Source organism: Dendrobates tinctorius, unplaced genomic scaffold (genome assembly GCF_039654945.1).
Source record: "Dendrobates tinctorius isolate UK_male_01 unplaced genomic scaffold, ASM3965494v1 ptg000196l, whole genome shotgun sequence".
Classification (NCBI taxonomy): domain Eukaryota; kingdom Metazoa; phylum Chordata; class Amphibia; order Anura; family Dendrobatidae; genus Dendrobates; species Dendrobates tinctorius.
Window position 1 is genome coordinate 19,236,414 of NW_027361863.1, and position 14,258 is coordinate 19,250,671.

Consider the following 14,258-nt stretch of genomic DNA (forward strand, 5'->3'; position numbering starts at 1 on the left):
GGAGGCATGTTTTTTCTGTGGGCAGACTGGTCATGACCTGAAGGCTTGCCCAACTCGCACCAAATTATCTGTGCCATCTGAGAAGTCGCATTCCCCTGGTCGCTTGGAGGGAGACGACCAGGGAGTGTATATTTCCTCCATTTTGCCCTCCCAAGGTACAATGTCAGCAGAGGTGTTGGCTAGCGGCGTACCAGAGGTGATAGATTGGCGGGCGAGGGAAGTAGTCAGCAGGGGGCAGTCGTGTGAGGGCTGCTGCCTAGGGACTACTGTCTCTGCCGTCTCTCTTCAACCGACCCCTGTCTCTCCAGTAAGAGCAGCAGATGTGCTGCAGGAGAGTAGGGGCAAGTCTCAACCCTCGCCATTAGCCAACCCTGAGAGGCGCAGACCTCGTGGTGGAAGGGGTTGGAGGGTGGTGTACCCCATGGTGAATTGCGGGGGTGTGAGTGTGGTGACACAGGGGGACGCCTCTGTTGTCAATCCCAGAAAGAGTTCACCGAATTGTGACAAACGAATGTGTGGCAATAAACGTTCAGGTCCGGACCTGTGTGTGAATGAGCATGTATGGGTGGCCACCAAAAAACATCCAGTGGAAGTGTGTTGCGGAGTCTTACCAGCTCGAGTTACCCCCAAACATACACATACACAACTCGTTCCCCAGGTCGGCGATTCGGAGATGTGTGGTGTCTCCAGAACATACATTGCCAATACCAGCGGTGCTCGTTTGTCATCAACCTGACGTGCATGTAGTTGCAGGGGTGAACTCTGGATCTGGGCGTCCCCTCTGTAGGTGGTTCCCTGATGAGGAGCGGTCTTGAGGATCCAGAGGGCCCTCATTGAGGGAGGGTACTATCATGATCCAGGTTGGATTATGACAGATAAAAGCACTAGTAACCTTTTTTTTTCTTTAAGCTGGTGGCTTTAAGGTAGTTTTTCCCCCGGTGGCAATTAGGGTCATTGCTCTGTGGTGATTTCAGTTCTAGTTTTGCCCCGGTGGCCGGTAGGGTCATTGTACTCTGGTTTCTTTAGTTTAGTGCACGTGATTATCACTAACAGGTGTGATTGCGCTGGTTTAACTATATAGGTGTGTCTTGTTCTCTCATTCACTGTTGGTGATATTGCTCATGTCCAACCAAGTCTGGTGGAGGAAGGAACTACAGAGAGGAGTTCCTTGTAGCTCAGGCAGAGCTCTGGTGTAGTAGCTTCAGGTGGAAGCTGAATTCTGGTGGTGGACTCTCTTGCTAGGAGCAAGACCAACAGAGCAAAGCTAAGAGGTGTTACCCCTGTTTTGTAACTTTCCTTTTGTGTGTTTCAGTGCAGTGGTGGGATTAGTTTCTGCACCGTCCATTTCACTAGACAGGGCTAGGTGCAGGGCGAGCTAGGGTTTTTAGGTTCCTGATCGGCGCCCGGTGCGTAACCGGCCTAGGGATCGTTAGGAGTGTGACTCAGGGGAGTGCAGGAGGTCTCCACGTCCCCGTTCCCTATCACAGGGCCCTCCATTGTATCAGTTTCCCTGGTGTTTCCCTTTATTATTTAAATTCGCCCTGCTGGAGGCGGTGTATCCAGTTATACATGTAATTCTGAAATTTGCCTGCTGGAGGCGGTGTATCTGGCTGCAAGTTATATTTAAATTCGGCCTGCTGGAGGCAGTGTATCCAGGGTCACGTGTGCCATAGGCGGTCACACGTTGACAGTCACAATATTCAGGGCCATGCGTCTGACCAGGCATCTTTCAAATTCCATATTTCAAATTACAGATTTCTAATTAAACTACTCTGCATTAGACTAGAATTCCATGATGCACTTACCCATTCATCACTGCTGTACTATCTTCATCCTCACCACCACCACTTGCATCATCTAATCAAGTTGTTTTGTCAACCCACAAGTATGCTCATCCACTCAACTTTCCTGCTTTGTCTGTCTATATGAAGTGCATATAATCCTATCCTGATCCTGTCCTTGGTGTGTCTGTCATTCCAAATATGTCTTCTAAGGATAAAATCTGAAATATGCATGAAAAATAACTCCCTGCTATAGGTGCTTCATTATTATTATTACTATGCTTCACTACTACTATTAATCTGACAATCGATCTGCTTCATCAATAGTTATGCGTTCTGTCTGCAATATCATCATCACCCATCTTTCCTGAACCCCAATCACCCTGTATCTCTCTATTAATGGTATGTGTTCTAGCTGCTTTTTCACCTTATTACCTTGATTGTAACACACAATTTGGCCTTATCTGTCCATTCGAATCTATCTCCTTTTGCATTTTCTCTCCTGACTTCTAGTTAATCGTCTCCTGTGTCTGTGTCTAGTCTTCCTGCGGTTCCTCCCTTTCTGATCACATCTGGGCCCTTTAATGTGCTGTTAAGTTACTATAAATTCAGACTCAGAGGTCTGTCTGGACCTCGGTCTGTCTTTCATTCCAAGGATGTCTTCTAAGGATAAAATCTGAAATATGCATGAAATGAGCCTGAAGTGACCAGAAGGTACGACTAACCGCTGCGTATAAATGTACTAAATTTCTTTTGCCTTCTAAATTACTCTCACCATGCTGACATGCGCTCTAACAGTTTTGGCTCCATTAATCCTGACTCTCCTTCGCTATCCGCAAACCACAGTACCCACTAACCAAATAGTAATCTCTCCTTCCCTCTTGCCTCCCCACCTGACCTCCTCTGCTGAACTGCTCCTCAACCTCAGAGCTCTCCTAATAAAATACAAAACAAGCCACCCACCCTCCTTCTCCCACATGCTCTTCCTCTCTCTGCTTCTCCTCACTGCTGGCGACATATCTCCCAATCCTGGACCCCCACAGCCCATACCTCCCATTATTACCCCCTTCTAATCGTTCCAAAACCAACACAAACACCAGAAATCTTTCCCACCTCAAATCCGTGCCCTTGACAACCACCACCCTGCTCCCACTCTCTGGATCACTCTGGAATGCCCGCTCCGTCTGCAATAAACTCCATGTGATTCACGACCTCAATACGTCTCGTAATTTCTCTTTCCTTGGCCTCACCAAAACATGGCTGACACCCTCCGGCACCGCCTCCCCTGTTGCGCTTAGTTACGGCGGCCTCCACATCACCCACACTCCTCGCTCTGGCAACAGACATGGTGGAGGAGTGGGCCTTCTCCTTTCTTCCAACTGCACCTTCAACCCAATCCCACCTCTACCCTCTCTTATCCTCCCCTCTTTTGACATCCACTCTGTCCGCATCTATTCTCCCTCCAACCTCCAAGTGGCATTCATATACCGACCCCCGGGCCCAACAACTGCCTTCATTGACCAATTCTCTACCTGGCTCCTTCACTTCCTCTCTGCTGACATTCCCACCATCATCATGGGTGACTTCAACATCCCCATTGACACTCACAAGTCAGCTGCCTCCAAACTCCTGTCCCTTACCTCATCTTTTGGACTTACTCAGTGGTCCTCCTCAGCCACCCACACAGACGGACATACATTAGACCTGGTCTTCACCCGCCTCTGCTCTCTTTCTAACTTCACCACCTCTTCTTTTCCTCTATATGACCACCATCTACTCACTTTCTCATCCCTGTCCTCCTCACCTGTCACCCATGTCCAGCAGCATGCGTACCCCTGCAGAAACCTCGCACATCTAGACACTCGCACACTCTCTGACTCTATTCTACCACTGTCCTCCATATCTTCACTCCACAACACTGAAACTGCTACTACTTTCTACAATGCCACTCTTGCATCAACCATCGACTCGGTCGCCCCTGTCATGCATAACAGAGTGCGATGAATCAATAGACAACCCTGGCACAATAACTTCACTAAAAGCTTCGGCAAGCATCCAGAATTGCAGAACGGCGCTGGAAGAAAACGCATTCGCAAGACGACTTCACTGCACTCAAACAAGCAACACTTGCATTCAAATCTGCACTCACCTCTGTTAAACAGGCCTACTTTACATGCCTTGTATCTTCCTTATCCCACAACCCAAACAGTTGTTCAGTACTTTTAACTCCCTCCTCCGCCCACCACTGCCCCCTCCGACTTCCCTAAACTCTGCCGAGGACTTTGCAGCACACTTCAAAAACAATATGTTAGGAATCTGTGTCCTGCCATACTTATGCAAAGATCCAGATCCTCACATTTGTCTCCAGAGGCTAAGTCCTTTCAGCCAGCTTCTGAGCATGCTCCTGGAATGAGCTCCCATTGGAGTTCAGGAGTCAGGTGCTCAGGTCCTGCTCCTGATTCCATTGGCTTAGCTCAGGGCTCTGGAGATTTCTGGCAGGTCCAGTACGCTATAAAAAGTGCGCATGGCCGCTATGCCTTGCGCTAGTATTTTCATACTGCTGCTGTATGTATGGTGATGGATGATTGGACTGGTGGCTGACTTATTATGAAACCCCTTCCCTCTGATATTACGACTGTGTGAGTGATTGGGCAGCCGCCAGTAGCAGCGCTAGCGTCAGCGCGCTCCAGCTATTTCGGTCTCAGCAGCTAGCGTCCTGCATCGCGCCAGCGATATCGTGGTGTCTCCGCTGAGGCTCCGTTCTCACCACGCTGCGTTTGCAGTTCGTCGAGCGTTCGCAGTTGCGACGTCTCGCACCTCTCTCTCATGGTAGGTCTAGACGGAGTTGTCCTGACGTCTAAGGCTGCTCCTGTGACTATTTATACCGTGTCTGCTCCGCTGGAGTCTGTGACCTAGAACAGACTCAGCGGTTTTGTATGCTTTAAGCGTGCAGCTCTGTGACCTTAACAGAGCTTGCTTTAGTGCACTGGGTGCAGTGAACCCCGTGCACATTACCGCTACAGTGCTCTGCCTCTCTAGCAGCGGTCATATCACCTGCCGCACGGTGGACCCCGGGCGGCGAACACGTTTATATTTTTTTAAGCGTGTTCCGCCGCCATAACACAAGATTGACCAAACACGGCAAGTCTTTATTGCTCAACCACCACAACCCCTTTGCCTACCAGACCAATGCCCAAACCCCATAATCTCCTTATCTAGCATCACTGAAGGGGAGCTTGCTCATCTTCTCTCCAAATCACACCTCACCACTTGTGCACTTGACCCGATCCCATCACACCTCCTCCCCAACATCACCACCACTCATCCAATCCCAAACCCACCTCTTCAACCTATCACTAACTTCTGGTACCTACCCCTCTGCTTTCAAACATGCCACAATCATGCCTATCCTTAAAAAGCCAACCCTCAATCCAACAGCCACGTCCAGCTATCGCCCAATATCGCTGCTCCCATTCACTTCTAAACACCTGGAGCAGCATGTCTACGCTGAACTTTCCTCCCACCTCTCATCTAACTTGCTCTTTGACAATCTACAATCTGGCTTCTGCCCCCATCATTCCACTAAGACAGCCCTGACCAAAATTACCAACGACCTACTTACAGCCAAAGCTAACGGACAATACTCTATACTCCTCCTTCTAGACCTGTCCTCTGCTTTCGACACAGTTGACCACTGCCTCCTACTACAGATTCTCTCCTCCTTTGGCATCAAAGACCTCGCCCTATCCTGGATCTCCTCATACCTTTCCAACCGCACATTCTGCATCTCCTACTCCCACACTACCTCCTCATTCCACCCTCTCTCTGTTGGAGTCCCCCAAGGCTCTGTTCTAGGACCCCTACTCTTCTCAATCTATACACTTGGCCTGGGGCAACTCATAAAGTCCCATAGATTCCAGTACCACCTTTATGCCGATGATACTCAGATCTACCTCTCTGGTCCAGACATCACCTCTCTGCTCTCCAGAATCCCAGAGTGTCTATCAGCCATATCCTCCTTCTTCTCCTCTCGCTTCCTCAAGCTCAGTGTGGACAAATCTGAACTGATCATCTTTCCTCCATCTCACAGATCTTCCTTACTCGACCTTTCTATAACAATTGACGACATCACGCTTTCCCCCGTACCGGACGTCCGCTGCGTCGGAGTAACCCTTGACTCTGCCCTGTCCTTCAAACCGCATATCCAAGCTCTTTCCACCTCCTGTCGCCTCCAGCTCAAAAATATTTCCAGAATCAGTCCCTTCCTCAACCCTCAGTCTACTAAACTACTTGTGCATGCCCTCATCATCTCCCGCCTCGACTACTGCAACATCCTTTTCTGTGGCCTCCCTGCTAACACCCTTGCACCTCTTCAGTCCTTCCTCAACTCTGCCGCCTGACTAATTCATCTCTCTCCTCGCTATTCCTCCACTTCTCCCCTCTGCAAATCTCTTCACTGGCTGCCATTCCCTCAGGGTATCCAATTCAAATTACTAATACTGACCTACAAGGCCATCTACAACTTGTCTCCTCCATACATCTCTGAACTAATCTCCCGATACCTTCCATCATGTAATCTCCGGTCCTCCCAAGACCTCTTTCTCTCCGCCAGACTTATTCGCTCCTCATCCAACCGCCTCCAAGACTTCTCCCGAATAGCCCTCATCCTCTGGAATTCCGTGCCCCAACACGTCCGATTATCATCCACACTCGGATCCTTCAGACAGAACCTGAAAACCCACCTCTTCAGGAAATCCTACAGCCTGCAATGATCCCCGCTGCCTCCTCAACACTACTGGAGCTACCGCCTCATAATCACTGGAGCTGCTGCAACCCCCCAACCTACTGTCTCCTTCCCCACCATCCTGTAGCATGTAAGCCTGAAAGGGCAGGGTCCTCTCTCCCCTCTATATCAGTCTGTGATTGTTAGTTTGTTTACTGTAAGTGATATCTGTAATTCGTATGTAACCCCTTCTCATGTACAGCACCATGGAACCAATGGTGCTTTATAAATAAATAATAATAATAATTTCTAATTACACTACTCTGAATTAGACTAGAATTGGACTGGAATTTGACTGTAAGGTAACGGAATATTTAACCACTACAATGTTTTATTTTCTTTTCACTTTCACCCCCATACTACTCACTTTCTTCCTATCTCCTGTAATCTCCCCACCCAGTAAGGAACTAGTCATTTCCCCCTCCATCCTCCCTAGCCATCTCACCTTTTCCTCAGAACTGTTCCTTCACGTAAAATCCTTTTTCTCCAAACACACACGGCCACATCATGTCTCATTCTGCTCCCACCTTCTAATGCTCTGTCTGTTGCTCCTCATTGCTGGCGACAAATCCTGGCCCTCCTCAACACATCCCCACACTCACTTCTAACACCCTGCCACGATCCTCTACACGTTTTCACAACCATGATAACCTCATACCCATTTATCAAGCCCCCACTCCCCTGGTCCCCCTACCTGGAGCACTATGGAACGCACGCTCTGTCTGCAATAAACTGTCATTTATCCATGACCTCTTCATCACCAACAAACTCTCCTTCCTTGGCATCACTGAAACCTGGCTCACCCCCTCTGACTCAGCCTCTCCAGCTGCACTCTCTTACAGCGGATTCCACCTCTCTCACACCCCTCGCCCCAGCAACAAACGTGGTGGAGGAGTTGGCTTGCTCCTCTGCTATACCTGCTCCTTTACCCCAATTACACTACCACCCTCCGCTACTCTTCCCTCGTTTGAGGTGCACTCTGTCCGCATCTACTCCCCCTCCAACCTCCAGCTGGCTGTCATCTACCGCCCCCCAGAACTAGCCATCTCCACCTTTCTCGACCACTTTACCACCTGGCTACTTCATTTCCTCTCTGCTGACATCTCCACTATCATCATGGGTGACTTCAACATCCTCATTGACGCTTCCACCCCAGCTGCCTCCTTTGGCCTTATCGCTCACTGCCTCCTTTGGCTTCACTCAATGGTCCTCTGCGGCCACTCACAAAGATGGTCAGACACTGGACCTTCTCTTCACCCGCCTCTGTTCCCTTACTAATCTCACTAACTCACCACTTCCCCTGTCTGACCACAACCTACTGACATTCTCTTCCATCTCCTCTCCTAGTGCGCAACCCCCACTCCAGAAACTCGCTCACTCTCGCAGAAATCTCAAACACCTCAATTTACAATCGCTCTCTGAGCCCCTCCTCCCTCTTACAGACATAGCTTCCCTTCATGACACAGATGCTGCTGCCACCTTTTATAACACTACAATAACAGCAGCACTTGATTCGGCCGCCCCCCTCACCCGTAGCAAAACTTGTACAATCAACAGGCAGCCCTGGCTGACCAGCCTCACCAAAGAACTGAGACGAACTTCCAGGGTTGCTGAGCGGAGATGGAAGAAATCCCACTCTGCCGAGCACTTAACTGCATACAAGGAGGCCCTCACCAGCTTCAAGTCCACGCTCACTTTCGCAAAACAAACTTACTTATCATCTCTCATATCCTCCCTGTCTCACAACCCTAAACAGCTTTTCAACACTTTCAATTCTCTACTCTGTCCCCCAGCACCTTCTCCTCTCATTACCGGTGAAGACTTTGCCTCCATCTTTAAGCAGAAGATTGATACGATCAGAGAAAGCTTTGGCCCACAGGCCCCAAAGCCCCTCTTAGATGCTCAGCCCTGTTCCTCCAAAACCAACTTCTCCACCATGACAGAAGATCAGCTCTCCACCCTCCTACCAAGATCACACCTCATCACTTGCATGCTTGACCCGCTCCCTTCCCACCTCATCCCTAACCTCGTCACAGTTTTCATCCCTACTCTAACACACCTCTTCAACCTCTCACTTACAAATGGTGTATTCCCCTCATCCTTCAAACATGCCTCGATCACACCCATCCTCAAATAGACCTCCCTTGACCCATCCTCTGTGTCTAGCTTTCGCCCGATATCTCTTCTCCTTTACACCTCAAAACTACTGGAACAGCATGTCCAACTTGAACTGTCCTCCCACCTCTCCTCCTCCTGCTCCCTCTTTGACTGCTTACAATCAGGCTTATGACTGCATCACTCAACTGAAACTGCCCTTACTAAATTCATCAATGACCTACTAACCGCCAAGAGCTAGCGACACTACTCTGTCCTTCTCCTGGACCTGTCTTCTGCCTTTGACACTGTGGAACATTCCCTCATACTACAGATTCTCTCATCTCTTGGCATCACAGGTTTGGCCATATCCTGGATCTCATCATATCTAACAGACCGAACATTCAGTGTCTCCCTCTCCCACACCACCTCCTCACCTCACCCCCTGTCTGTCGGTGTTCCTCAAGGCTCAGTTCTAGGACCCCTACTATTCTCCATCTACACCTTCGGCCTGGGACAGCTCATAGAATCCCACGGTTTGCAGTATCATCTCTATGCCGATGACATGCAGATCTATCTATCTGGACCTGACTTCACCTCCTTACTTACCAAAATCCCACAATTTCTGTCTGCTATTTCAGCTTTCTACTCTGCTTTCTTTCTAAAACTGAACATGGACAAAACAGAATTCATAATCTTTCCCCCATATCACTCTACCCCTCCACCAGACCTATCCATCAATGTGAATGGCTGCTCACTTTCCCCAGTCCCGTATGCTCGGTGCCTCGGGGTGATCCTCTACTCTGCCCTCTCTTTCAAGCCACATATCCAAACCCTTGCCTCCTCCTGCCATCTAAGACTCAAAAATAGTTCCCATATCCGTGCATTCCTTGACCATGAAACCAAAAAAACACTAGTGCATGCCCTTATCATCTGCTGCCTCAACTACTGCAACCTCCTACTCTCTGGCCTCCCCTCTAGCACTCTGGCACCACTCCAATCCATCCTGCACTCTGTTACCCGACAAATCCACCTGTCTCCCCGTTATTCCCCAGCCTCTCCTCTCTGCCAAACCCTTCATTGGCTTCCTATCGTCCAGAGGCTCCAGTTCAAAACCCTAACTATAACATACAAGCCATCCACAACCTGTCTCCTCCATACATCTGTGACATGGTCTCCCGGTACCTACCCACACGCAACCGTCGATCCTCTCAAGATATCCTTCTCTACTCCCCTCTTATCTCTTCTTCCCACAACCGCATGCAAGACTTCTCCCGTGCTTTCCCAATACTCTGGAACTCTCTACCCCAGCACATCAGACTCTCGCCTACCATGGAAACCTTCAAAAAGAACCTGAAGACCCACCTCTTCCAACAACCCTACAACCTGCAGTGATCCTCAGTCTACTGAACCACCGCACGACCAGCTCTACCCTCTCCTAGTGTATCCTCACCCATTCCCTGTAGACTGTGAGCCCTTGCGGCAGGGGCCTCTCTCCTTCTGTACTTGTGCGTCTTGTATTACTCATGTTTATTATACTTGTCTATATTTGCCCCTTTTGACATGTAAAGCGCCATGGAATAAATGGTGCTATAAAAATGTATGATAATAATAAAATAATAATAATAAAACAGTGATATGAAAAAAAGAAAAAACATTACCACATTATGAATGCAAAAAAACAAAACAAACAAATTGCAATGTTGTTTCTTGCTCCGCACCTCCGTAAACATTAATAAAAGTTTTACATTGCATAATAAAACCATACCAATAAATAATACAACTTGTCCTCTGAAAAACAAAACCCCCATGCAGCTAAATAATCAAGAAAATAGGAAAAAAATTATGGTTATTCGTATGCACTCGAAAAAAAATGGTCATGTCCTTATGAACAAAATTGACCCTGTATTTGAGGGGCTAATTGATTCAGAATTGCAGAGTTCGGCTTCCTATTCGCGGTCGATAACTTGCAACCAATTCTTTAAGAAGTAAATAAAATAGAATCTCACCTGCACCAAACCCAAGGATAACCACAACCATTAGCCAACAGAAGCGCAGGAGGTCTCCAAATATCATCTGAAAAGTCAAAAGACCAGTATTCAGGATCGTAGATATCTACTGTACATGGGAGATTAAGAGTTCAGTTTTTCAAAAGTCACTTGGCAAAAAAAGTTGAAGACCGTTCTTCTGCTGGAGTGAAAATTCCAAAATATGCACAGAGAGATTGGCCAGGAACTTGGCCAAAACATTGACCGGAGGTTTTGTAGGAAACCATCAGAAAGTTTCTACCCCTAGAATGCTACTATTCTGAGATGGACCTTCACATTTCCCCTGAGCCGGAGATTTCTAAAATAATGTCTGCTTTTTCCCCCCAATAAATACAGAAGAAGCTGAATTACATTTATGTAGATCCTTATTCTAGACTCAATATGGGGACACATTGCTCCAAGTTGAGAAATCTGATCATCACCACAACAAATGTTTAAAGATTTGGTGGTCTCTAAGTTTTGTTCTTGTTTATAGAATAGAAAAGAAAACTTGAAGAATGTCAACGATGGTGAAAAAAAGTGTATAAAAGGCTCCATCTTTACCTTTTGTATCATGATGGTAAATGGTCCAAGCATCTGGAAACCACGCGTGAAATACATGATGTAACACCAGCCCAGGACCAAAGCCAATGACATAGGAACCGCTTCTCCATCGCTGTTGGTCAACCTCATGACCAAAATGGCCATCACCATACAGGCAAAAGCAATTCTACAAAATAAAAGAGTTTATAGACATTAAAACAAGAGATCTTATAGACCAAAAATAAAAAACAAAAGTTACCAAATATTCTAGTATGTTCTTACATTATTATATGAAAGGGACCACCAAGAACGGTCTGCCCGAAATATCTGGTGGCTCCAACCCTCAGCAAGTCTGGAATCTAAAAACGGACAATAAGTATAATTCATAAAGTAGAAGTTATCACAAAAGAAAAAAAACACCACATCTGATCGGCACAATGGACAGGAGAAGACAAAGTGGAGCGTTGGCTTTGCTGGACTTTATGGGAGTCGGTAAATGCTCAGCTGCTTCCATAATAAAGCACCATTTGTGTGAATGGCCCACCAGTGATGTTACTAATAACTGATTAAATTCCATAAAACACCAAGGATATTACTATTACCCTGTTTATTTTGCCACACCACCAAAGAGGTCAATATTATTATTTACCTTCTCTTTTTAGACCACCAGGAAAAATTATGGCCCTCACCTAGTCCACCAGGAATATTATTATTATCCTTAATCTCCTTATTGCCCAGGACTAACAGGGATATTATTATTCAGTTTTTCAATTTCCCTAGTCCTCCAGGGATGTTGCTAATAACTTTTTTTAAATTTCTTGGACCAGCAGGGATATTATTATTATTATTATTATTATTATTATTATTATTTTCCCTGCTGGTCTAGATAAGTAAACTAGTTTGTAATAATATCATCCCTGGTGGGCTAGAGCATTGAAGGAGCGAGTAGTAACATCCCTGGTGAATTAGATTAATGAATGGGTCCATAATAAGATTTCTTGGTGGTCTAGCTTAGGATATAAGAGAATATCAAACCATTCATTGGACTAGCCCACCAGGGTTGTTACTTATATTTCTTTGCTGCCCTAGACCATCAGGGAAAATTTACTTAACTCCAGGTGAATAATAAGTTATCTATCATTAAATTCCTTTATTGACCAAAGCCAGCAGAGATGTTATCATTAAACAGTTTGTGAATGCTTAATATATTGATAGCCGATCCAAAGGATAGGTCATCAATATTACATGAGTGAGGGTCCGAGACCCGAAACCCCCCAATAATCAGGTGTTTTCAGCTCCAGCACCACCCAGATATAAGCAGCATATGGAGACAGAAATGCAGAGCTCCGGACTCGATGTAGTGGCTGTTGCCAAGAATTGAAGCTACGATCTTAGTAAATTGAACAGGAGTGAAAAAAGTGATCTCGGATGGAAAGATCCATCCATCCAATCTAACAACAGGGTTCTTAGGTCACAAATGTTTGTGCAATTTGGATTTTGAGGATTTCTTACCAAAAGCAGTAGTATAACGATTGCTCCCAAAACGCTAATTAGCTCTCCAACGAGACGGAGATTATCCTCATAGGTTACGTATGCTTCCTGGTAGGAATAAAAAGAATAATCATAAATAAAACGAAAAAGCTTCAGACAGATAAAAAACGATCCATTATTTGTCCACTTACATAAAGAGGCCTTTGCTGCAAAATGGTTGCATCCCGAGAATCATTAGGTTTGTTTGGAATTTCTTTCAGAGGCCTGTAGATGCAACACATGGTGACGCAGATCATATAGAGGACGTAGACTGCGGCTAAAAACCAGAAGTACGGTCGACCACAGCTCCTCCACTTCAGACTCACAAGTTCTTTCACAGGTGTGAGGTCAAGGATGTGACGGGCCTGCAACAAATGTTGGGTTAGAGCAATGCTCATGTCATGTAAAAACATCCACAACCTGAAGGACAGATGTTCTTACCGCTCTCTTTCTGGAAGACACTACCAGATCCAAAACGGACTGATTTTCTCCCCAAGAGTCGATACCCGTAAGATCGTACAAGATGGAACTCACCGGGCCAAAACTCCACTGGACTTTTTTCCGTTTTTTTAATAGATGCTGAAACATCTGAGAAGTCAAGAAACAAAATTCATTAGGAGCACTAGAAACGAGTCTAATGTTCGATGACCGAACTCCAGGGGAGCTCTTTTGATAGACGAAGTCTCCTGGTGAATGTTCATGGAAATTGTGCCTTACTACTAAAAACTTTAATAGACATCATTTACTGAAAATTTTGATATTCCACCATGTCCCCTTCATCGCTCTTATAATCTGTCCTCTAAAAGACCACCATGTGAGAACAACATAATACTTCGATCCATTTAGAAGAGATTTCACTTCTAAAGTTTTGGAACTCTTTTAGAAGTGCACACAAGCTCTCAAATGGTAAAAACAAAAACCTAGAGCGCTGGTGTGTTTTTTTTTTTAAACAGCCTTTGCCTTGATCTTGAGCGACAGCAACTTGATGAATGAACAATTTATAGGATGATCAATCTTGCGCAAGCCTACATAGGTCCACCAGGGTCTTCTCTGACGTTATCTTGATTGTATCAAGCTATCAGGTTGCTGGTGTTCCTTTTCACCTTGTCCTTCCGGCCATGATGTCCTTCTCCAGTGGTTGCTTTCTTTCTATCATGTGTCCAAAGTAGGCAAGTCGTAACTTCATGATCTTTACTCCGAGTGACATGTCTGGCTTGATCTGTTCAAAAATTGATTTGTTTGTTCTTCTTGTGATCCATGGTATTGATAACATCCTTCTCCAGCACCACATTTTGAAGGTGTCAGCTCTTCTTATGTCTTATTTATTGCATCCGCATATTACCACAAAAGGATCTCTAATAAGAATGGACCTGTTCTATGGTAAGAGGCCATCAAGGTACGTAGGTTAGCACCATAACATTGTCTTGTGGTTTGGCACTGTTGGATTTAGTTGTAGCCATTGCTTTACAACTCCTCTCCAGGAGCTATAATAACATTTTT

The 14,258-nt window shown here is 46.2% G+C and overlaps 1 protein-coding gene across 1 annotated transcript in view; it reads right to left on the reverse strand.

The window, feature by feature from the left end:
- LOC141056271 (transient receptor potential cation channel subfamily V member 6-like) overlaps nucleotides 1-14,258 on the reverse strand; it is a 48,194-nt gene that overhangs the window by 11,675 nt on the left and 22,261 nt on the right. Inside the window, exons 7-12 of the mRNA XM_073553013.1 lie at nucleotides 13,200-13,346; nucleotides 12,911-13,123; nucleotides 12,741-12,827; nucleotides 11,511-11,587; nucleotides 11,250-11,415; nucleotides 10,668-10,734 (exon numbers count right to left, since the gene is read on the reverse strand). Of these exons, the coding sequence (XP_073409114.1) occupies nucleotides 10,668-10,734; nucleotides 11,250-11,415; nucleotides 11,511-11,587; nucleotides 12,741-12,827; nucleotides 12,911-13,123; nucleotides 13,200-13,346 (757 nt within the window). The remainder of the gene's footprint in view (nucleotides 1-10,667; nucleotides 10,735-11,249; nucleotides 11,416-11,510; nucleotides 11,588-12,740; nucleotides 12,828-12,910; nucleotides 13,124-13,199; nucleotides 13,347-14,258) is intronic.